Genomic DNA, 25,375 nt, shown 5'->3' on the forward strand with positions numbered 1-25,375 from the left:
TCTTCAAACAACCAGTGCAAATGGCATCTGTGTCTTAGGAAACTGCTCTTGGTACAATTGGCACTGGCAGGTTTTTAAAAGATCCCTTTTTAGAAGTAATGTCAGTATTAAAGTAAAAGTGAAATGAAACAAAATACTAGGCTGTTTTGGCTAAGGCTGGGTGCACTAAAGGGACCTCTCCTTCCTGCAGTGCTGTCCAATCTGACCACTGAGTGCTACAAAGACATGAGCAAAAGCTGCCTCTCTCTGTATAGCCTAGTCAGTTTACAAAGATCAATGGCAGGACTATTCCCTCTATTCGTGGGTCCATATGCCAATATTATAACAATAAAACTAAGTATAAAGTTAAAAAGTAACCATTCTCCTTTTAAAACAACTAGTAAGATAAGCACTCTATGCCATAAAAAAATCACACCATTTTTAACCTCAAGATCTTAAATTTGACTCATAGAAAAAGTTACTAGTTTTTCTTAAGTGCCTAAATTTTAAAGACTTGGTTTTTTTTTTTGTATAAATTTTATCCGAAATATAGAAGAATTGATATTGTGGGTGGAAATACTATTCTATAAATCACACTTTTACATTATTATTATTATCATTACTATTATTTTGGTTTTATGAGACAGGGTTTCTATATATAGCCCTGCCTGTTCTGGAACTAACTTTGTAGACCAATCTGGCCTTGAGCTCTTCTTTAAATAGATCATGACTAAATATCTAAATTCAATAAATAGACTCGAATTATTTGAAATCCTATCAATCTTTCATATCTGTAAAGACTCAATCTTGCTTCTTTTCTAATATATCCTTCGACTCTGCAATAGAGGTCCTTCACTGCTTGACAGTTTTTTCCCTCTTCTATGTGTTCCTAGTCTTTCATTGAGCCTTTAGACAGATACTTCATATCACTCTCCTATCAGCCTTCCCCTCTGTATTAGCTGTACACATTCCCTAGCACATGATGCTGATGATACCCAGTGGCAAGCCAAAGAGAATGCAGCCCATAAATGGACAACTCTTGAATACAGATGCAATTGAATATTTGGCACCAAATACTATTATTTTCAATCTCTGCAAAATGCTATCCCTTCCTTGGACTGGTGTTGTACTGTCCAAAATGCTCTTAATGAACTGGACCCTATCACTGGCTTCCTTACCATGCCTATGTTGCAAAAAGTATTGTTGGTTTGAAGTGTTCAGTACAACTGCAGTTGGGATTGTCTTGTCAGTTCAACCTAGAGCAAGGTGTATTTAGTCATTTCCACCCATATAACCAAACTAAAAACCTCTATGGAAGTGTTCTCTGTTATCTCTAACATCTTCCTGAATAAATGAATTTAGTATGGTACATTTGAGAGATGTTTTTTTCTTGTCAATTACTACAATGACCACAAGCTTTCCCAAGCCTCCAAGATCATACAGGAGGAAGCCATCCATAGTTAGGTAGTTCTGGAATCAAGTAAAATCCCCGCTGATAGATGGGGTCCATCTTCATACTCATTGTATACAGGGTAAAAAATCACAGCAGCCATCTATTTTAGTGCCACAAACTCAGGAGCTTCTGAGACAGAAATGTGCAAACACAGTTAATTCCCAAACAACATCTATGTATTTCTCTTTCAAACGTGATTCTCCCACCAATATACACCAAAAACATATGATGTGTCTTTGACACAAGGACAAACATTTGCTGATGTGGAAGTGACCGAATCAGTATCCTACTCTGTGAGCAAACTCAATAATGTATCATCTTTACTCCATGGTCCTTTGTAAATTTATATCATCTCGTTTTTATAGCTTATTGTTGGATAACTCCAAAATCCAAACTCTGAAGCAATGTATCAACAAGCTGCATGCCATCTTTCCAATTTTCTTTAAATGATTTATGTAGAACTGTACTGACTGTTTTTATAAGGCATTTTCCCAAGTAGTGATCAATGGGGGAGGACCCAACCCATGGTGGGTGGGGTCATATCTGGACTGGTGGTCCTGGGTCCTCTAAGAAGGTGAGCTGAGCAAGCCAAGGAAAGCAAACCAGTAAGCAGCTCTCTTCCATGGCCTCTGCATCAGCTTCTTCCTCAAGGATCCTGCCCTGTTTGAGTTCCTATCCTGACTTCTTTCAGTGGTAAGCAGTGATATGGGCCTGTAAGACAAATAAATCCTTTCGTCCCCAACGTGGTCATGGTGTTTCTTAGCAGCAGTAATCACCCTAACTAAGACAGGAACTTCTACAAATCCTTTACACACACCCAGGTCAAGGAAAATAACTACAGTGCAAAGGGCTGCCCAGCTCCTCCAACCCACAGCACTCTTGACTGGGTACAACATAGACTGAGTATGAAGAAAAAGACAGAAACACCTGTGCCAGGCACCTGCCTGCCAGGAAATAGGAAATGGAAATTGTTTTATAAGAGATAAATAGATAGATAGATAGATAGATAGATAGATAGATAGATAGATAGATAGACAGACAGACAAATATATGATAGATACATAGATAGATGATAGATAGATGATACATAGATACATAGATATATAGAGACAGAAATAGATATAATTTGTTTTGTTTTGAAGTCAGGGACCCCCGTGCCATTTTATTCCAGTCTGAAATACTTGCTCTCAGTATTGAAACCCTCTGGTAATTCCAGGACATATCTTTCACTGGTCTTCTGACTTTCCTGTCATGCTGGAGTATGTAGTAACTTCCTAAGAATGAGACATGGCATCTAAATTTCTAAGTTCTAGCTGTATTCAAGAATATAGCAGAAACAGACTAGTTCTAAAGAGACATTTACTTGAAGGAAAATGGGATGCTTACATTCCTCATCCAGGAGATAACTAGAAAAGTAGGCCTAGAAGATAAACATTGAACAGCTCCAGGAGAGGCTGTGGAATCAACCTCTGGAAGGGACTCTCATCACTAGTCTAGAGCGTGCTTGCTCTGGCACGGGCCATAAGCTTGACACTGCATATAGAACAACTAGGAACAAACCTTCATTAAATGTTGTGCGAGATCATAGGAAAATGGAAATTCCTACAATAAGAAAACTTGTCAAACACTGAGTGTCCAAAATTCAGGCTGTGTTCATTATATTTCTGATGTATAAAATGTGATTATTTTGCACTCATACTTCCCACCTAGACTGGTTAATATTAAGTTCTAGGTGAAAAGTAAACCCTTCAAATGTTGCTTCTTTTTCTTCCAGCATTCTGTACTGCTAATTTATGGAAGTATAAGTCTTTTCCCTTCCTAGGATATTTTCCCTGAAAGCTTAAAGGAATACTTACCCTTACTCTGACATCTCATATGAAATAGCAAGGTATGAACATCTTTTTACTATGGAGATCTTTTCAGACTATGTAGTTGTGTGGTTTGGGGTTTGGGTTTTTTCGGTTTTTTGTTTTTGGTTTGTTTGTTTATTTGTTTGCTTGTTTTTGGCAAGCCTACAGGAAAAGGACAGAATTTGATTGTCAATCCAACTTTCTTAATTCAGGAGTGGCTTGAAGTTCAGTGTTTAAGGAGATGGAATATTTGATCATGGAGGTGGTACATTTTCAAGTTTGTTGTTCTTTATATTTTTAAAAAGACCTTTACTTACCACTATTTGATTTCTTTACTTTCTCTTCACCTCAAATATGTGAGAATCTCTTCTCCTTCAGAGCAGCTACCTTTTCTTTGTAATGATGCCTTCTTAAACTTCACAAATATTTTCAAGGCTGAATGTTCAACTCTTCTAGGTTTCAGCTTTGCTTGGACTATCCCCTCTTAGCCAGAAATCTACTTGAGGAACTTCTGTGTGTCTCATCACTGTGGGACTCCAGCTGCCTTGGTAGCATGCTGTCCTTAGCTATGGCCATTGTTTTGTGTGGGCACTGGAGCTGGTACTTCAGTTTTAGATGCTTATATTCCAGCTTCTGTGTAAGTTGAACATGTTAGTAATTTTTGCCTCTTGGTTGTTACAGATTATTTTATTGTCTTTATGGCTTTTTTAAGAACATATGAAGAAATTCCATTATAGGTAGCTATCATTTATCTCCTATAGAGTTTTATATGTTTCTTAAAGATTTTATTTTAAAGCCAAGTGTTGGTGGCACATGCCTTTAATGCCAGCACTCAGGAACCAGAGTCAGGTGGATCTCTGTGAGTTCAAAGGCAGCATGGTCTAACGAGTGAGTTCTAGAACAGCGAGGGCTACACACAAAAACAATGTTAAAAAAAATATTATGAGAATGTATGTCTCTGTGTGACGATATGCATTTGTGAGTATGGACGACTGCATGGTCTAGAAGAGGGCATCAATCCCCTAGAGCTAGAGTTACAGATGATTTTGAGCAGTCTGAGGTAGGTGTCTTCTAGAAAAGAAACAAGTATTCTGAACCACTGAACCATTTGTCCATCCCTTATGTGTTTATTAAAGAAAAAAGATTGGCCTAGCTGAACTAGATTCCATAAAACATTGGAGCCCCAAATTAAGATTTCCTCAGTAACCCCATGCTGCCCGTGTGTGTGTGTGTGTGTGTGTGTGTGTGTGTGTGTGTGTGTGTGTGTGTGTGTGTTACAAAGCTCTGGAGCAAAGGAGGACTTTGCCTCATGGGAAGAGATAGACTTACCACAATTTTAAAAGCTTATCCAGTTAAATTAATATATGCACACTTTCTGGCATTTGTTTCATCAAATGTATGGAATTCTGACAGTGGTGCAGGAAAAACAGACATTAGGAGTCTTCCACCCTGAAGTTAGACTAAGTTGTAAATAATACATTTTCCTTTACTAACCTTTGTTTCCTAATTTCTTTTGAACTACAAGGAAATTAAGGTGGTAGACTTATGGACCTATAGCCAAAATTATGGCTACCACCTACTGAAGGAAAGGAATGAAGTATTTCTTTTGTCTTTCCTTAAGCACAGTTCCTCTGGGTGACCAAATTCATAGTGGATGACGCAAATTTTATCTCCATAGAAATATTTGTACTCAGAGGTCAAGCATGGTGGCACATTCCTGTAATCCCAGCACACAAGAGGCTGACACAGGAGGATAGCATGGCATGTTTGAGGTGAGCCTAGACTGTAGGAAGATCGTGTGTGTGTGTGTGTGTGTGTGTGTGTGTGTGTGTGTGTGTGTGACAGAGAGAGAGAGAGAGAGAGATTAAGAAAGAGAGAGCAGTGAAAAGATATTATATAATATCACTGTCCTATAACCACTGATGAGTTCAATCCATCTAGCCAATAAGTAACTGCTACATCAGGGAATGAAAGAGGAAAGCTGCTTGACATCATAAGCTTACTAAGAGAGTCATCCCACACATGGGAAGGAAGGAAGGGGAGAGGGAGGAAGGGAGGAGGGAGGGAGGGAGGGAGGGAGGGAGGGAGGGAGGGATAGAAGGAAGAAATTGTGTTGGTTTCTCTATAGATTATATGTCTTAATACTTGGGTCCCCAGTTGGTGGAACTGTTTGGGAAGTATTTAGAGTTGTGGTCTTGTTGGAGGAGGTGTGTCACTGGGGGGTGGACTTTGAGGTTTCAAAAGCCCATACAATTCCTAATTATCTCTCTCTGACTGGCACTTGTGGATAAGATGTAAGCCCTAATTTATTGCTCAACACTATGCCTGCCTGCTTGTTTCCACACTTCCTGCCATGAGGGTCATGGATCATGAGTCTCAAATTAAATGCTTTCTTTTATAAGTTGCCTTGGTCATGGTATCTTATCACAGCAATAAAAAAGTAATAAGACAACCATCAACCTTCTAAATCTCCAACAATTTACTGGATAAATGTGGTAGCCTTATGGTATAAAAATATATTGTTATTATAAAATCATCAGCATCAAAACTGTACAATCATCAAAATATAGACTATGAAAACAGAGATAATTCTTCTTCAACTAGCCAGGTACAAGGGAAGATTGAGACAATGATTGGAGGGAAAAAATGATCTGCTTACAGATTTAAATTCTTGAAAAGTACAGACACATGACACCTTTCAGTGTCACACTCAATGATGGGCAGTATGGATGACAGTGTCCTATAAGACTATAATGGGACTGAAAGATTCTTGTAGGCTACTTATATTATAGTTGATTTAATATTATAACACCATATATTATCAATGTTGGTGATGATGATAGTGCAGCCAAACCCTCCATGCTATCAGTCATATAAAGTACAGCACCTGCACTTATGGATAGAATGTAATACTTAATGGTGACAATAGATGATTACATGACTGGTTTGTGTATTTACTATATTATAACTATTTATTATTCTATTAGTGTGTACTCGTACTTATAAATGAAAGTTATTTGTGTAATAGTAGGCTGCAATATGCTCACAGAAGTCTAATTCAGCTTGTGTTTACGCTGTATCTTGATTACATCAAGAGGCCACACAAAACGATTGATTGTCTTCTACAATGTAAGTTTGTGTAAGTACTCTATGTTTTTTGCTCAAGGATGAAGTTGCCTAAGGACACATTTCTAGGATGCACCACTACATGAAGTGACACATGACTATAACTACACATTAACCAGGGGCAAAGTATAGATTTTATTAGATCTTGATTCCTACAACCACTGAGGAAATATTAGCAGACACTGAGTAGATGTACAGGGATCATTATTATTTGTAGGCAAGACATGATATAATTTTGTTTCATTGTTAGAAAAGGACATCTCCTCTTAGCACTGAACAATGGGGGGGGTGTTGGGAAATAATTCATTCAAAAGAGTGCTTGTCAGACAAGCACAAGGACCTGAGTTCTAGTCTCCAGGACCATTATAAAAAGTCACTGGGAAGGCAGCAACAGGCAGATTTCTAGATCCTATTGGCCACTCAGTCCAGTTAATCTGTGAGCTCTGGGTTCAGTGAGAGACCATGCCTGGGAAAAATATTTACCATCTTTTATTGCAAGAAACAACCTACAACAAAAGGAGTCTCCAGTGTCTGGGAAAAGAACTATTACTACTAAATAATAACACTTTATTGTGTAATAATAATATTAATAATACTTTGTTGTGTTCTGCACTTTCTTTCAGATAGAGGACTAACTTCTTTCATTCACGATCACCAGAGAAGAAGAAAAGAATATTTCTTACACAGGCTTTCCCAGGAATACATTAAACTGTGACCAGTTTACTTCTGTGATAGGTATACAAAACTGAGGCCATGTGAAGCCTCTTTTGAAAAACAGCATGGATATAAAATGGAATTGACTAGCATCATTACAATGTTACTTGCTAGCTTTACATTCATTTGTGACTGTTTGGTACTGGGGAAGTTGTTCAGATTCATTCTGGCAACCTGAGTCTGACACCCAACAAAGAGCAGCCACACAGCAGTGAATATGGGAGAAAATTAGAAAATTCTATGCACACAGCTCTTTGTAACCTTTGCACCCTGTGATTTTACTTGTTTATTTTGCAGTAAGTTCATTTGTCAGTAATACATTTTAAGTCCTATTTATTTTTCAAGACAAGTGTGAAGCTCTTCAATGACAGGTTGCCTTAAGTGTCAATGTATAGAGACAGGATGACCTTTTGACTGTTATGTTTTCACTTATGTACTCAAATAAGCATCTGGACACTCTAAAATGGATATTATATTAAAGATGATAGGTTTGGAAAACTACTACTTCTCATAGATTTTCGAAGAAAATCTGCTATACTCTTGATGGAGGCAGTTAGTTGGAAATTCCAACTGCCTATCCTTTAGATTTTTCTTAGCAGGATTCTGTGCTTAGTAGCAGCTGATTGGCTGTTACCAAAGTTAAGTGGACTGTTAAGGGAGTCAACTGTAAAAATCAGCTAAGGCAGTCAACTGTGAAAACTCAGCTCTTGATAGTTGGATCTTTAATCTATACAGAAGAAACAAGGCTAAAATGTAAACAACAAAACAAAAGACAACAAGGGGGATATACAATTAAAGGTAATTATAGTAATGAATACTAAAATAAGCTTCCTGCAATAATATTAATTGATGTAATCACTTTTCTGTGACAGTCAAATAGCTACAAATGAGACAAATGGGGAGTAGATAGGCTTGTTCTTTGGTTGAATTCACAATGTTTGTTGTCACAGAAGAGAAACACCTCAAACACACTATCCCAGACAGTTGTGTAAATTCAGTTCTTGATACTGTCTCTGCAGTCTACAGTGTAGACTCTACACAGAAGAAACAGGAATAAAACATAAAAAGAAAAGGCAACCAGGGAGGAATTAGAGGTAATTATTATAATAATGAATATTAAAATGAGCTCCCTACTATAATCTTAATTTAGTGTAATCACTTTTCTATGACAATGGAATAGTTACAGATGAACTGGGTTGGGAGAAGGTAGGATCCATCTTTGATACAATTAGCAGTGTTTGGTGCCAGAGAAGAGGGAAATTCCAAATGTCTGGTTTGTCATAGACAGGTATGTAAAGACCATAATAATTAAAGGTATGGGTAACTAGAGTACTAACTGTTGTCAGTTTAACTGTTAATGAAAATAAAAGTAAAAGACATTGCCATTTACTGTTCTGCAGATTCCAAGTTTGACTCTGACTAGTAAAAAAGATAGTCTAATTGTCTGATAAGATGAGACATCTGAATTTAATAAATTGAAATTTATGTAACTGAAGAAAGTAGTTGTAGAGGTAATCAAATATTCAGTATTACTATTAATACTGAAAAATATGAACTTAGAGAAACAACTAACTGAAAAAAATTTCAATTGTTCAAGATTCACTCAAACTAAAATCTCTCTAGATATGAGGTGCCAGTTGAAAAAGGGGAATATCAACTTAGGAAAAAATGGTTATATTGAAGGAAAAATGAGATAAAGATATGTATCACCAGTTTAATGATAGTTCAAATATAATTATTTCTGATACACTTGAATTTTTTATTTTGTGGTACTTTCATGTGTTGAATGAATATGTTGAGTCCAAAGATCTTGTTTCTAAGCTAATCTGTCACTAGGTAGTAGTGATCTTGAAACATGCTTTTATTAGTTACTTTTTTATTACTGTGATAAAATGCCATTGCCAAAGCAACTTATAGAAGAAAGAGTGTATTTGGGCTTCTACTTCCAGAGGCTTAGACACTATGATGACAGAGCAAGAGTATAGGGCAAGAGCAGGAAGCTGAGGGCTCACATCTTGATCTGCAAGCATAAAAGAGAAAGATTGAATTCTCAAAGCCTGACTTGAGTGACATACGTCCTCCAACAAAAACCTCTTAAACCATGCCATCAATTGAGGACCAAGTGTTCAAATGTCTGAGACTATAAGGGGCAAATCATTCAAACCACCATGGATCCTAAAGTGTATTCTGTCACTAAACTAAAAGAGTAAGTAAATAATGTTGAATCCTGAAAAAAGGGGTATGCAGTTAGTAACAGAGCTATAGGGAACCACTTCTGCTGTGTCTCCCTTGAATTAACTCTCTCAAACCTGTTTCTTCCCTGAGTGTTTAAAATCTTTCACAGAAGGTTCTTGGTTTTTGGTCAAAGATAAACCATACCCTAATTCTATAAAATTAAAATAACAATTTTATGCCTACTTAATAAAAGGAATTAGAGAAATATTGAGGATAACAATAATATAGGTCAAGCAAACTGGAGACTTAGAGTACAATGCATTTCTATTAAATGAGAGAGAAAACCTTATGGGTTCTAATGGTGTTATATCATTTAATTTGAATGTTTACGTAAATAATACAAGATTTTGATAAGAGCATTGTTTTCTAAATTATACAATGACCATATCTCAACTTAACACTCAAATTATTCTTACAAAAAAATAATTGAGCAAGCACCATGCTGGTATACTTTATCATACTAGTTGTTTATTCTTCCCTGTGAAAACTTGTTTCTTAAGGTGACTGAAAACATGGCCTTTTTTTAATTGAAAAAAATGTTTTCATACAAAATATGATCAGCGTTTCCCCTCCCCCATCTCCTCCTTAAACCTTCTCATCTCTCCACCCAACTCCATGCCTTTTTAGCCTCTCTCCCTTTAAAAATCAGCCAAGTAAATGAAAGAGAAAAAAACACAAGAAACACACACACAGAGATACACAAAACCATAAAACCCCCAAATTGGAAAACATAATATATAAGCCAAAGATCAGTAGGACCAAAAAAAAAAAAAGCCTAAACAAAGCAATATGAGACCAAAAATCCACAAAAATGCCATTGAGTTTTTATTGTTTTGTGTTGGCCATTTACTACTAAGCATGGGACCTACCCTTAAGTTTGGTTAATATACCCAGCGAGACTCCATTGAAGGAAACTAATTTTTCCTTGCAAGCTGATGTCAATGGGTGATAGCTTTTTGGTTAGGGATGGGAGCCCATGTCCACTCCCCTCCTTCATACTGTGATCCTATCTGGCTTAAACCTATCCAGGTCCTGGGCATGCTGCCATAATTTCTGTGAGTTCATATCCTGTGGATCTGTTCTGTAGTGTCTGGAAGATACTGCTTGGAGTGATCCATCTGCTCTAGCTCTTAAAATCTTCCCACCTCCTCATGTGCAGAGCTCCTTGAGCCCTAAGGGTAGTGTTTTGATGAAGATATCCCATTTAGGACTGAATATTCCAAAATCTCTCACTCTCAGTGCATTGTCTAATTGTGGGTCTCTGTGTTAGTTCCCATCTATTGCAAGAGAAAGTTTCTCTGATGATGATTGAGTGAAACACTGATCTATAGGTATATCAGAATGTTGATAGGAGTCATTTTATTGCTATGTTCCTTTAGCAGAACAATATTATTTGGTTTTATGGTAGGCCTATGACAGTCTCAGGCTCTTGGCAAACTGAGCAGGGTTAGGGTTCCATCTCATGGAGTAGCCTTTAAATCCAATCAGAAAAGTGATCATGCAGGCAGATCACCTTTGTAGATCACAGGGTTTGTAGCTGAATTCGTGGTTACCTTTCTCTACTGGTAGCTTGATAAGTATCTTTCATTACCATGAACTCTAGAGAGTAGGGGTGAAGTCTCTAGTTAGGGATCAGCTCATCATCTCTGTATTCACTAAGATATGTAAGTGTTGTCTTCAACAATAGTGTCTTGACATTAGTTTGTGGAGAACAAATAATACATGATTTTTTTTTCAATTTTTCAAGGTTGTTGTGATGGTGCATGCCTTTGATCCTGGCACAAGGAGGCAAAGGCAGGTGGGTCTCTGTGGGTTGAAGAATAGACTGGTATCCATAGTAACCTGCAGGCCAGCACAGTGAGACTCTTTCTCTAAAATTAACCAAGTAAATAAAGAAAAAATAGACCTTCCTGACAGGTCTTCTTTTATAAGAGACCTTAAAAATGGTAAAATCAAAATCCAATGGATATTTGAACATTTTGCCAATAAATATTCCTAAAGAAGCAAAGCAAATTTTGAGTGAGGGAACATACTAATTAGTTGAGATGTTATCAGGAGCCCTCCATAGTCTGAGATTTCAGTCTACCTGAAGTTGTCAAGTCAGGCTTATACCTATTTCTTGGGTTCTGACAGTAGACATAAGATTGCCAGGGTTAGAGACAAAAGGCATCATTGCTCACAGAGAGAAGCATAGCCAGAGTATCAGTGTGAAGCTCTTTCTAATTCCTTCACTCCCAAAGTCCAACAGCATTTCCTAGGGTTCCATAACAAAGTACCATACACTGGGTAGATTAAGCAACAGAATGCCTTTTCACAATTCTGGAGGTCAGAAGCCTGAGGTCAAAGTGTTACCATGGTTGATTTCTACTGAGGGCCCTGAGAGAATGATCTAGTCTGGCCTCTCCCATGAGTTTATAGATGATTGTCTTGTCCCTGTCTTTGCTTTATCTTCTGTTTGTGTAACTCTGTGCCCAAGTTTACTCAACTTTTAAGGATACTAGACGTTTTCAGTTAGAGCATCTTTCAACGACCTCATTCTCTAAATAGGATCTCATTCTAGGGGTTAGGACTTCAATTTGTGAGTTTTGTTATAAATGACTCAGTCTATAACAGATACTTACCCAGGCCATAAGATGCATCAAAGGGGAAGAACACTGACTTTAGGAGAGTCACCATGGAAGCTGGCCTGCTGTTGCAACTCCCTCACATCTTTTGGCTGCAAACATAACCCTGAGAAAAGCCCTGGATCAAGAGCACCAGAGACTTGCATTCTTACTATACTCAGCAAGAACATGCAAGGAAAGTTTGGGACCATGTAGACTTCAGCTAAATCTAGGTATTAAAAATACTGTCAAAATAGTAAAAGAAAAAAAAAGATTGTCAGTTTTATCATCCTTAGAGCATTTACTGATCTAGGCAGGTTCTTGATCTTATAATTAATCTAATATCATGAATATCACTTCTCCCACTGTTACCTATATTGAAGAAAAGCCCAAGCCCCAACCTCTCTGTCTCTCAGGAAGACCATATTTTACATATTTTAAATACACAGTAGGAGATAAACTAGAATGTTGTCATGTTGCGTGTGTATTTCAGGGATTTGTTGGTTGGCCAATTGTTAATTGGGTGCTGGGGACTAAACCCAGGGCTGTGTGCTTGCTAGGCAAGCACTCGACCTCCCTCTTTATCATCTGCTTTTGTCCCATGATAAAAAATATTATTGTTTTCATATCTAAAATGCAAAATAATATTTTCAGAGTAACTGAATAGAAATAACTTATATTTATTCCAACAGATGGAATCACCGCTTATATATGTTCTGATTTTACTTTTGAATGTGTTTGAATTTTCATCAGGAATTATATATAATAAACGTAAGTATCAGACTCCTTTTCAGGAGTTCTTATTCATAAACTTTCCTCATTTACAGTTCAAATATTATCCATTTAATATTTTTTCTTGACAGTATTTTCACATTGTTTTCATGTATTACCTATTTGCTGTGGCCTGGGTGTCTAGTAATGTCATTGTGAACCCATTATTACCAAGTTGTGTATTAAAACTTTTTTAAATAACACTTTGTCACTTCCAAGTCATAGAATGTTCACCATTAACAGCAGATGAATCATGGCAAATATTTTATTATTTGAACAGATATAAAATTTTTTCCTTGATGTATGAATTCTCAGTCTGGCAAAGTAAAAGTAAATTTTCCTAAAAAAATTATGTGGATAGAATTAGTTCACAAAACTTTAGGAATAGAAAAAATTTGTTAAGGAAAAAAAATCTACTTTCATCATGTACACATTTTTGAGAGCGTTCTGCATCCTAGAATGCATGCTAGAATACAGTGGTGTTTAATAAATGGATAGATAGAAGAATTGAGACTTTCTATTCACAAATGTGTTGCAGAATTTGATGAGATATGAATTGTTCCAGTTTTTAGTTCCAAACATTGTAGTAGGGGATTTCTGACATATCTGTGGATATAAGCCAACATTGGAGAGTCATAGAAGGAGAGGTGTCAGAGAAAAGAGTGATTGTATCTGGCTGTGGAAAAGCAGGTTGTTAGGGCCAGCTTTATATAAAAGCAAACAGTCTGTCTAGGTCTTTAAAGTGGGTAAAATTTGCATATGCACATATGAGAAAGTGTATGTTTCAAAAGCAGTATCAGGACACATGATAAACAGTAGTTTGGAGGTAGTAAATTGCAGAATATGTGAGGGAAGCAGTGCATAGTTCAATCTGATGTGAAAAAAGGGATACAATCGAACTATTCTGAAAGACTGGGAGCTGGTGCATTTCATAGAGGTGCTTGCACATGAGGCAAAGAAATACTGATTTCAAACTATAATCATCGGGAGGCTGTTTACACTGATGCTTACATAGACAAATGTAAAAATAACACTGAAAAATTATGTTGTACAAACAATATGCAGTATAATATAAACTTATTCTTAGTTCTTATGTAAATTTAATTAAGTAAGTGGAAGAGTAACATACAACAGCTATAGTTTGGATCAATATGGCAGAATAGGGTGAGAAATACTTTTATCCTATCCTGTTAGATTCTATGGCTGATGTTTGTGATCTAATGAAAGACAGACAAACAGGAGAAAAAGCATGTAATTTCACTTGATTTCATTATTTTATGTGTTATTGAGATCTTTGTAGAAAGAAGTGAGATTCCAAAGAAGTGGTTAAACCCATGGATTAATGTACCATTATCAAGGAAAAGTAACAAGTTGGGGAGAGAGGACAAGAGAAGAAAAAGGGTTTGGGGATGATAAACAGAGGAAGTCTGTTAAGAAATATATAGGAGGGAAATGATGGAAGATAAACTCTTTTAATACATTTGAGCAGACTCAGTATCAACTCTTTTGCTGTTGATCAGAAAAGTATGGTTTCTTTTAGCATGAAATCATCCCCGTGGTAAAGTGGCTTATGTGCAGGGTAGCATGTTCTGATCTCTTCCAGCAGCAGTATGTGAACTAAATTGGTGATGGGAGTTTTGTTGCTTCTGGTTACATCTTCATTGTTATACCTGTGTAACTGTGAGCAGAACAATGAGTTCATATAATAAATGACACCAATCATGAGTTTTCTAATTCTGGTCTAAAATTCGGGTCCTTCCAGGGAATTTTTTTAAACAATCCAATCCTTTTCCAAGTAGTGGAAGCATGGGTTTGAGTTCTAGTAGTTGCAGCTACAGTCTCCAACTCAATGGAATAGTCCAAACACAGCTCTGTTCTATAATAGAGGGATTTTAAAGACTTTATTATTTTAAGCTATTTTTTCTATGACTGTCTATACCCATTCTCTTTTCCCTCTTCAGGCTCTAAGCACATTTTTAAACATATTGTACCTTTTTAGGTGTTTTCTGTGTCTGTACCTGGCTTTACTAAACATCTACAATGTTCTCTGATCACATGAGATGAAACTTAAATAGCTATGTCTGCCATCTGGTGTGGCTCACCTTAGTGCATGGTGCTGGTGCATGGCACTGGAGGCCAACTCCAGCCTACAGGCAGTCTCTGTACACTGAGCTTATCCAAGAGACCTTGGTCACCAGGATGCCCTGCCAGTAAGGTACATTTGACTCAATGTTTTGATTTTTTTTTTTTTTTTAGTTTTCTCAGGCCTTTTGTGGATACATGTGGCTGGCTGGATGTTTAACACCATATGTAGACAGATTTTTCTTTGAGCCACCAGCTCATAAAAAAAAATGACACAGACTTACTATTAATTATGAAAGCTCACCCTTAGCTTAGATTTGTTCCTAACTAGTTTTTATAACTTACATTAAGCCATATCTTTTAATCTACATTCTTTTACACGACTTGGTTACCTTTACTCTGTACTGTCCATCCTGCTTCCTCTCCATCTGGCTGGAGACTCTACCTTTCTTCTTCCCAGAGCTCTCTGTCCAGAAGTCCCTGCTATACCTGCTGCATAGCTCTTAGCCATTTAGCTTTTTATGAAGCCAATCACTGTGACACATCTTCATACAGTGTAAAGGAATATTCCATAACAAGGCTCCTAAAATCATTCTTTCTCACAATGCCATGCTTTGTCCTGTCAGACTAATGAACCCGGTTCTTTTGCTAAGTAGGAGTCCAAGCCTGTGTTTCAAACTATAGGGTTGCATGTTACATTTTCCACTGTACCCATTACAACCTCTTTTCTCCAAGGTAAGATGAAGGGATCCTCCTTCCAACCTCTTCCTGCCAGTAGCTCTCTATGAGAAAAAACTCCATCTCTAGCCTGGTGTGATGGTGTAAATCTGCAACTCCAGCCCTCAGTAGGTGAAGATAGGAAGATGGCAGTTATTTTGAGTACATCCTGGGTAACATAGAAAGTTCAAGACAATCCAAGACAAAATTATGAAATCCTGTCTCAAAAGCACCAAAACTTTCTCTGCTCCAGCTTTTAATCATCTTATGCTTATAACAAGAGTGGGGAACTCGAGCATTTGGTGAAGTCCATAGTTTTTGTCACCTTGTGCACTCTTGGCATCATGGTCTAGCATACCCTGCACTATATTTTAATGCTTTAGCCAACCCCTCCTTTTATGAATCCTAATAACATATCTTTAAGAAGAAAAAATGTGCACAGATTGGGTTTTCTCTAAACACAGTGAGTTCAAAATTACAATTCTGTTCTGTAGAGGATGTAGAGGATGGGAAGGTAATTTAGACAGAATCTCATGTAGCCTAGTATGGCTTCTGACTGTTGACCCTCCTGCCTCCATTTCTTGAGACCTAGAATTGCATATGTGCAACTCCGCGCCCAGGTTTAAATATATAAATCTTTTCTTTTTTAAGACAGGGATCTTCTGTGTAGCCTTGCCTGTCCTGGAACTCACTTTGTAGACCATGCTGGCCTTGAACTCACAGAGGCTGGCCTTCCTCTGCTTCTTAAGTACTGGGACTGAAGGTGTGCACCATCACTGCCCAGCTATTAATGTTTGTTCTTTAAAAAGTGATTTTATCACCCAACAGTGGTGGCACACACTTTCAATCACAGCACTTGACATATCACTGAGTTCAAGGCCAGCCTCGTTTACAAAGTGAGTTCCAGGACAGCAGAGGGTACACAGAGAAACTATGTCTCAGGAATAATAAAAAAAAATAAGGAAAAGAAACATGTTTTATCAGTTTGAAAAACGTGGTACTTTTCATGTAAGTCCTTCTATTTTGACCTGTTTGTTGTTGTTGTTTAGGTGAGAAGGAGAACCACTTTGTTTGTTCCAGTGAAGAGGTCCCCACAGACAATCAAATCAAGTTGTTTCTGTCCATGGACAGTTTGGTAAAGTCCACTAACTGTATGTATTATAGCCCTCTGGGCCCTTTTAAGGCCTGATACAAATGCAATGGCACTATAGTCTCTCAAGTGCTTTCTACTGTCCAGACAGGAAGGTGAGATTCTATGGAATTGTGTCTGTAGCTGGATAGGGAGGTATATTTCATTTAGCCATTGAGCATCCTGGGTAGCCATGCTCTGCGATTGTTGTTAATAAATGATGCCTACCTCCCTTTTCTAGACCAGCTGCAACCATCTTCAACTGATATGAAACCAATTAGTTCTTTTGAAGTTTGACAGAAGTAGCATGTCAGAGAAACATACCTCACGTGACCTTAAGAAATAGTTCTTGTATAACAAGGACCATGTTGTGGTTGTCATTTTGTGTAAGCGATAGTATTACCTTTCCATTCAAGAGATGGGGCATTTTTAAGCAATCAAACAACAACATAAAATAAAACAGAATATTAAAATAGTCATGGGCTATGGCCATGTATAATGGCTCAGTGAGAGAGTGCTTACCTACTGTGCTCAAAGCCTTGAGTTACACACACACACACACACACACACACACACACACACACACACACTTGAAAATCCATGTAGCAATTGCTAGCAAAAACAGATGTTAATAAAAAAAAACCCACAGATTATCTAAAAATCAATGACAAATACAATTGAAACACAGAATAACTTTCCAGGAAGACACATAATTTATCCCTAAGTCTCCTTTAACTTTGTCCCTAATTCTATTCGATATACAAAATATATACTTAATTTAGGTTTTGAAGTAACAGCGCATGAGAAGCCTGTGCCCTTTTTGTTTGTGATTTTGTACTATAGGAAAGGAAAGGTAGACTTACAAAGCTAGAACCAGATTGCTTAACACTTTGGTTTTAGTTTTTTATTTAAAAAATCATTTGCAGAATTATTTATTTTATTTTATTTGTATGGAAGCTTTGCCTGCATCTCCTCATGTGTACTACATAGGTGCACATATATACATGCATGCCTGATCCAGAAGAGTTCATTGAGTCTGTTGGAGTTACAGAGTTGTCAGCCACAATGTGGGTTCTAGGTCCTGTGAAAGAGCAACAAGGCTCTTAACCACTGATCCATCTCTAGTTTCCATTTTTAGTTTTACAATTAGTATTCTAGCCCATTTTTACATAGTCATAGTGAAGTACATGTCACCCTGGCATTGCTTTAAATCATTACTTACATCTTTAAAGTGTTTGTGTGTACAATCAAAGTGCTCTGTGTTCATTATGAAACTTAATTTCATGCAGGGCCTTTTCTGAGGGAAATCTTTTGCTCTGATGACTCTATTAAAAATAGGACTTTCCAGACCAGATCAGTAAGATATCTAATAAGTAAAGGCAGTTGCCACCAAGCCTGATGGCCTGGGTTTGAAAATAGATCCCACATGGTAGACAGAACTGATGGCTACAAATTGTCCTCTGACCTCCACATACATGCTGTGGCAGAGGTGCTCATACATGCATACGTACACACACACACACACACACACACACACACACACACACACACATAATTAAAAATTTAAATCAGATGTACTTCCCCAGCACCTGTGTTCCCACTCCCCCTTCACTGTTTTATTCTATGATTGATGCTGTATTTACTCTCTTGGTCTGTCTTTCCCTTTATCTATCTATAACTTCACCCACTACTCCATCTAACCAGTCTGTCTGCCTGACAACCCCCACTAGACTGTAAGTCCTTGAGTGACAGGGATTACGTCAGTTTATTCTCCTCTGTATCCCTAACACCTTCTACTCTGCCCAACATATGGTAGATATTTTTAATGTTGTTGTCAAGGCCTCCCCCTTTATTTTCATTATTTAGGCAGGACAGGGTCTACCTGGAATAGAATAGCCTGGAATTGAGTATTCTTCTACCTCAGCCTTCTGAGTAGTAGAATTATAGGTGTACCTCTGAGCCGTTCCCCATTTCTAAAGGAGAGAACTTGAAATTTGGGAAGCTGCCAAAGTATTCTTTTCAATTAAGATTCACTTATTTCATTTTCTCTGCATGCATGTTTTCACTTCATGTATGTATGTGTATCATGTACATGCCTGGTGCTTTGAGAGGTCAGAAGAGGGTGTTTTGGTTCCCATTACTGTAGTGACAAACTGTTGTGGACTTCCATGTGTGTGCTGTGAACGGAACCCAAATTTTCTGCATGAGGAGCAAGTGCTTCTAACTGCCACACCATCTTGCCAGTCCCAGACAAAGTATTCTCAATTAGTAGGAGAGACAAGAGATAAATCTCAGTGTCTGCCTTAGGTTTTCAGTAAAATTCAGCATTCATGATGTGACATTGCCACATCCCTTTTTAAAATTTTTTATTAATGCATTTTTTATTGATTCTTTGGGAATTTCACATCATGCACCCCAAATCCACTTATTTCTCAGTTCCTCGGTATCTGCCCTTCACCTTTGTAGTGTCTCCCCTCAAAGAAAAACTAAAAAAAGAAATAATAAGATAAAAATAGTAAATAAATAAAATAAAAATGCAAATAAGAATATTAATTAAAAAATAAACAGAAGGAAACAAACTCCACTTCATTCCTCCATCTTTCCCACCTCTCCATCAACTCTTCATTTGTCTTGGTGGTCTTGGTACCTGCTGTGTACCATGCCCTTTTATCCAAACAGCTTTACTTGCAAATGTTAATTGTGTAATGTGTTGTTGGTCAGGTTCAAGGCCTCTGGCTTCTGATACTCCATCAATACTGGACTCTCACTGAAACTCCTCTCAGATATCCTGCAATTATGATTCCATAGGACTAGTCCATTCCCATGCTCCAGGGGGATTATCCATGGGGTAGATGTTGGAGAGTGTCCACTCAAAGCCATGGATGTGTGTCTGGGTGGTAGTCGGGTTATTCTGACTAGGCTGCTGGAACCACCCTCTGCAGCTTAGGAGTAGAGCTAGCTCTCCTGCACCCATGGTGATGAGTGGGACCAACTTTCCCAAGTGTGTGTGTGTCAGGGGAAGTGGGGAGCAGGCTTTCCTATTAGGGGTGGGGCCAAATTTTCAGTGCCAGGGCAATCAAGGTCTCTTATCCCAGGGCTGGTGAGGGGTGGGGCTAGCTCAGCATGGGTCCTTGTACTTCAACACAGGTTTCAACACATGGTTCTTATAAGTAAATTTGTTGTAACTCCGTGGATTTGGTCCCAGGTTTTAAACCAAAATGTGAGTTTTGCAACTCTGAGGAAAGGGGTCCTGACTACCTAGGAGTCAGGCAACACCTTGAGCTACTTAGAACAGCTCTGGTGGCTGGAGCTACAAGGAGGCAGCCCAACCCTAGATGGGTGAAGTATCCTGGACACCTGTGCTCTGGTGGTGTCCTGGACACCTGGAGCTGGTTAGGACAGCTCTGATGGCTGGAGCTGCAAAGAAGCAGCCCAACCCTGGAAGGGAAATTTTCTGACTGCTCAGGAGAGTCACACCTGGAACTGCTTCAGCAGGGAAGGGTATCCTGACTGTTGGGGAATCAGGCTATACCTGGTGTGATGGGGGATGGTCTCTCCACAGGATATAGCAATCCTGCTCCTCTCCTTGACAGATGCTACAGCTGAGCTTTTCTCAGCCTCTACCTGTTGGACCCCAAAGTTTAGGGTCTCACGTGGGCACCCCAAGAACCCAGACTCCAGTCCAGTTAATGCAACAGCACGTGGATTTATTGAAGCATCTGTACAGATGGGCAAACTCTTGTCCTGAGAGCAAGAGTCGCATCTTACTGCAGCCACATTGGGGTTTTTAAAGGAAAAACCCACAAACCCCACAAGATTACAATTTCCACATAATGTCATTTCGATTGATTTATGTCTAGAAGCTAATTTCATAAAATCATTGTCTGGTTACAGAGTGATCACAGAGGGGCATACAATTACGTCAGTGTGCACATTTTTCTTGAAACCTCAAGGGGGGTATCAGGGCGGGAGTGGAGTTTACATGCAGGTGTCGGTGGTCCTTCCTGGGACACCTGCAACTATCCCAGTCACAGTTGAGCACATCTCTTAACAGAAATCTTTTTACTTTGCTACATTGTGGCAGGGGTGGTTGAACAATGGCTGAGTCAGCTTGCCCTTGGAACTAGATTTTTAGTTTCTCATTTCCTGGGGCTTGGGGGGGCAGTGTAAGCTGAAGGGTTAGGGTCTTTTACTCCTAAGGGGGCTTCCTAGCAGAGCTCTGCTTCTCTGGCCTAAGAAATTGCAAAAATGTAGCGATCTCCTCCAGAGAAAAGTGTTACATTTCAGCTCTCTCTTGCTCTGTCCACTGAGGGACATCTCAACAGGAATCTGTTCAGCTCCCCCTTTCTCAGTCCAATATGGGACGTCTCAGCAAGGTTCTTCTCTATGCCAGTGAATGAAGGTCTTCACACCCAAAACTCTTTGGAGAAAAAGATTTATTTGGGAAAGAGGAGTCCAGGAGAGTAGCTGCCTCTACCAGGGTGGAGAGAACAGCTCACAACTGACCAGGCAGGGCGGTTTATATAAGATGTCTTGGGAGTGGAGTCAACCAGTGATTGGTTAGTTTTTTTCTGCCCAGGGGTTGGCCAGTATTGTGGGCTAGGGACAGAAATGGCCCTGATTTCAGGACAAAACTGTATTTCTTTCATTGGCCTTTCTTGGCTTTTTGACACTACCTCTAAGGCCAGGGCACATTTCTTTCACTGACTCTGATTCTAGGGGCCAAGATTATTTTTTTGGTATTGGTTTCAAAGTCAGGGCATGTTTCCTTGGTTCATTTCTCTGGCTCAGGTCCCAAACCCAGGTGTTTCTTTCCTGGTCCTGGGCCCCAGGGTCAGGATTCTACTGTCTTGCTCTGTGATCTGTTGGTTCACAAGTCCCTTAGCCAGGAGCAGATATGGCTCTGATTTGAGCCAAATTGTATTTATTTCACTGGCCTTATCTGAGTCATCTTTCCTTGTTTCTGGGCTCTAAGGTCAGGGTGGGTTTCTTTTGCCAGCCCTTTTCCCTACACTACTCATGGACCCCTGTGATATCACAGGCAAGAGAGATCAACACAGACCCCAGCTGCAGCAGAACCATGGACCTAGATATGCCATCAGCCCCAGCTTAGGCATGGATGTTACCATGGCCCTGGGTAGCAGTGCAGGCCTCTTAGATTGGCATAGACTTGGCCTCAGCCTGGTCCCCAGACTCCAACATGGCCCCATGTGTCACCTCAGACCACAGGCAGTGCCATAGCCTTCAGTGAACTCAACACAGACCCCAGCTGCAGTAGGACCACAGACCTAGATATGGTCCTAGACAAAAACCCAGGCCTGGATGCCACCATAGCCCCAGGTGGCTTCACAGGCCACTCAGATCTGCATCAATCTGGTGGCAGGGTGGCCCTCAGATAACAAAATGGCCTCAGATGGGGGCCCAGACCCCGGCATCCATATGACCTTCAAAGGTAACAGGTGCCTTTGCTGTGGTAGGTCTATAGACCCCAAAATGGCCATCACCTGCCTCCATGGCTCCAGATGGCAGCCTAAGCCATGCAGATTGGATGGCTTCTGCTATGGCATGGCCCTCAGACACCAATATGGCCATATGTGGTGGTATTCCAGACCTTGGGCATCCTCAGGGCCTTTGGTAGTAACAGGAGTTATGGATATCAACATAGACTGGCTGGCGCAGGGCCATGAACCTGGACATAGCCTTTGGCAGCAGTCCAGGACCCAACACTACCATGGCCCCTGGTGACAAGCAGGACTCCTACAGTATCCTGTTTCTCATCGCCTTCACCTCTTCACATCTGTGTCTCTCCAACGGACAGGAACCATTCAGCCTCTCTCTCTTCCTCATATTCCACCATGTGTTTGCTCACCATAATTGTGCTCAACTGCCTGGCACAGTAAAGCACTGTGTGACCCTGTAGTTATCTCTCCCTGCCTAAGGCAAATCACCTTAGGCAGGTGTGTGTGTGTGTGTGTGTGTGTGTGTGTGTTTGTGTGTGTGTGTGTTCATCACTGCCCACTCGGTCCTAATGGCACCTCTCAGGCCTGTAGTTTCTTCTCCCTGCCCAAGGCAAACAGCCCCGAGAAGGCATGTGTATGTCCATCTCTGCCTGCTCTCCAAGTCCCTTTTAAAGTTGGGAAGTGGACAATAAATTTAAATCCTTTTCAATTTAGTCACAAAACAATACTTTTAATGAAATCATATTTTCTACATGTGAGTCTAGTTGGTTTTCATTTTATGGTTATGAAAAATATAAACTTACCATTTTTATGACTAAAACACTCTCATAAGGATGAATTGAAAAACCTTAGGACACTAGATAGGTTACTGAGTTCCAAGGACATGCTTATAAAAATAGGTTTTCCTCACTGGAGATGGTAATTATTAAAGATAGAATTTTTTATCAGCAATTATTTTTCTCAAACTTTTCCTCACTAATAATGTAATATGCTTCTCTATATCAATTTCTCATTACTTGTTGTATTTCTTTCTTCCCTAAAGAAAATCTACTGTCGCTTCCGAAGTGAAAGTGAAGATACTTCAAGGGCTTTTTTGGGTGTATTTACATCAGGAGGCCTTGCTCCCACACTGATAATCTCTAACAGTACATACCATGAAGAATTCCACTTTAACTTATCTCTGGTAACTATCCTTTATTTTATACTGTTATGTTAATGAGAAGAAGCATAGTGTCACTTATTGGATATCTTTTTACATGTTGGAAATTAAGTAATGTTGTATTTCTACACATGTTTAAATCCAATAATACATGTTATGGAATATTTGTTTACACTATGTGAAGATATGTCATGTGACTGGTTTAATAAAAAGCTAAATGGCTGTGGCTTGGCAGGATTTGGGGGCAGAGATAATGCTGGGAAGAGAAGGGTAGAGTTGCAAGGAGATGTCAGGAATGCAGAGCAAGCAGCATGGCCTTTACAAAGTAAAGGTAACCAAACTACATAAAAGAACGTAGACTAGAAGATATGGGTTAATTTAAATTACAAAAACTAGTTAGAAACAAGCCTAAGCTATCAGCTAAGCTAGCTTCATAATTAATACAAAGTCTCCATGTGGTTTTGGGAACTTGCATGCAAGACAGAAAAATCTGCCTACAAATACAGTATAAGTTGTTAATTAAGAAGTCACATATTTTTCAAGTACTTAGAACACATTAAAAAAGAAAATGATGGTGGTGGTGGTGATGGTGATGATGATAATGGCACATGCCTATAATTCCAGCATTTGGTAGGTAGAGACATGAGGATTGCTGTAAGTTCAAGGCCATCCTGGAATACAGAGCAAAATCCTTTCTCTCCACCCCCTTTAAAAAATAAATCACTTAGAAGAAAAACATTTGAAGTAATTAATACTTCTGTTGCTTTTGAAGATCTGACATCATTTCTGCTAGCTTCAATTTCTTCCAGCATTTTCAGTGGCAGTCAAATGGCAGTGAACTAGAGTTGATCTCTATCATCTATAAAAATTGTACCTTAATTTTAAACCAATTTATCAAGATAAATTCATATACCATTCAACTCACCCACTGAAAGTCTATATATAGTTCATTGGTTTTTAGTATATTCAGAGTTGTACAGGCTCACTAGTATATAATTCCAGAACATTTCATCATCTTGAAAGACAACATGAAGTCATTAACTGTCACTCCTCACACTTCTTCCAATTTCCAGCCCTAAGCAACCACTATTCTGCTCATGTTCTCTCTCCCTATCCATAGATTTTCTAATTCTTCATAGCCAATATGAATAAAATACAATACTTAGTATTGGTAGCCACCTACTTCAGTTTTCATAGTGTGCTCAAGTTCCATATACAGCATGGGAAATGTCAATGCTTTGTTCTTTCTATGGGTAAGTAATTCACTACTGTAGACGTAGCACATTTTGTTTATCCTTCAGAAGGTGAATATTGGACTACTTTCTATCTGTGGCTCTTATAACTGCTGCTGCTGTGTATATGGTTCTTTTTGTGGAAATAGGTTTTCATTTATTTGAGATACATAGCCAGGAATGGAATTGTTGGGTTATATGGTGAGGAACCGCTGTTTTCCAAGGTATTAGTACTCTTTTCTTTTCCTACCCCTGACTACTTGGTCACAATTTGTCTACATCCTCACCAATGTTTACTATAATCTCCAAGAACATACAAAATGCTACCTCATCATGGTTTTGATGTGCATGTCTTTAATGCTGTCTATCACTTCTTGGGCTTATTGGGCACTTGAAATTCTTCTTAGGGGAAATGGTTATTCCAATTCCTTGCTCACTGTTAATGGGGTTTCTGTTTACATTGATAAATTATCACAGTTATTTATATATTCCAGGTACAGCTCACTTATAAGATAGGTGATTTGCAAATATTTTCTTCTACTCTAAAAGTTAAAAGTTTTGTGACTTGTGCATTTTGTGTCATGTGTAGAAAAACCATTTTCTGATCCAAGATCTTACAGGTTTATCCCTATCTTTGTTCCAGGATTCTATAGCTTTTGCTTTCCTTTTTGCACATTGAAAATTTTGTCATCCATTTTTGTATATTACAATACATAAGACTCATTTTCGAATAGCTACGGTTGATATATTTAACATTGAAAAGTGAAAACAATTTGTGGGTCCTGTTAAAATATTTAAATTACAGACACAGTCAGGACAGGAATGATCTCCGCCCAATTCCTGAGGTGGGGTGAAGGACCTGAGCC

The 25,375-nt window shown here is 38.7% G+C and overlaps 1 protein-coding gene and 1 pseudogene across 1 annotated transcript in view; one reads left to right on the forward strand and one right to left on the reverse strand.

Annotated features, from left to right (window-relative positions):
• Positions 1-900: 900 nt before the first annotated feature.
• LOC114688247 lies at positions 901-1,832 on the reverse strand (annotated as a pseudogene).
• Positions 1,833-7,773: 5,941 nt separating this feature from the next.
• LOC114688245 (cation channel sperm-associated protein subunit beta-like) overlaps positions 7,774-25,375 on the forward strand; it is a 72,031-nt gene continuing 54,429 nt past the window's right edge. Inside the window, exons 1-4 of the mRNA XM_037211000.1 lie at positions 7,774-7,920; positions 12,653-12,731; positions 16,580-16,665; positions 23,161-23,301. Coding sequence (XP_037066895.1) covers positions 12,653-12,731; positions 16,580-16,665; positions 23,161-23,301 — 306 coding nt within the window. The 5' untranslated portion in view covers positions 7,774-7,920. The remainder of the gene's footprint in view (positions 7,921-12,652; positions 12,732-16,579; positions 16,666-23,160; positions 23,302-25,375) is intronic.

The sequence above is a fragment of the Peromyscus leucopus genome, chromosome 14 (genome assembly GCF_004664715.2).
Source record: "Peromyscus leucopus breed LL Stock chromosome 14, UCI_PerLeu_2.1, whole genome shotgun sequence".
Classification (NCBI taxonomy): Eukaryota; Metazoa; Chordata; class Mammalia; order Rodentia; family Cricetidae; genus Peromyscus; species Peromyscus leucopus.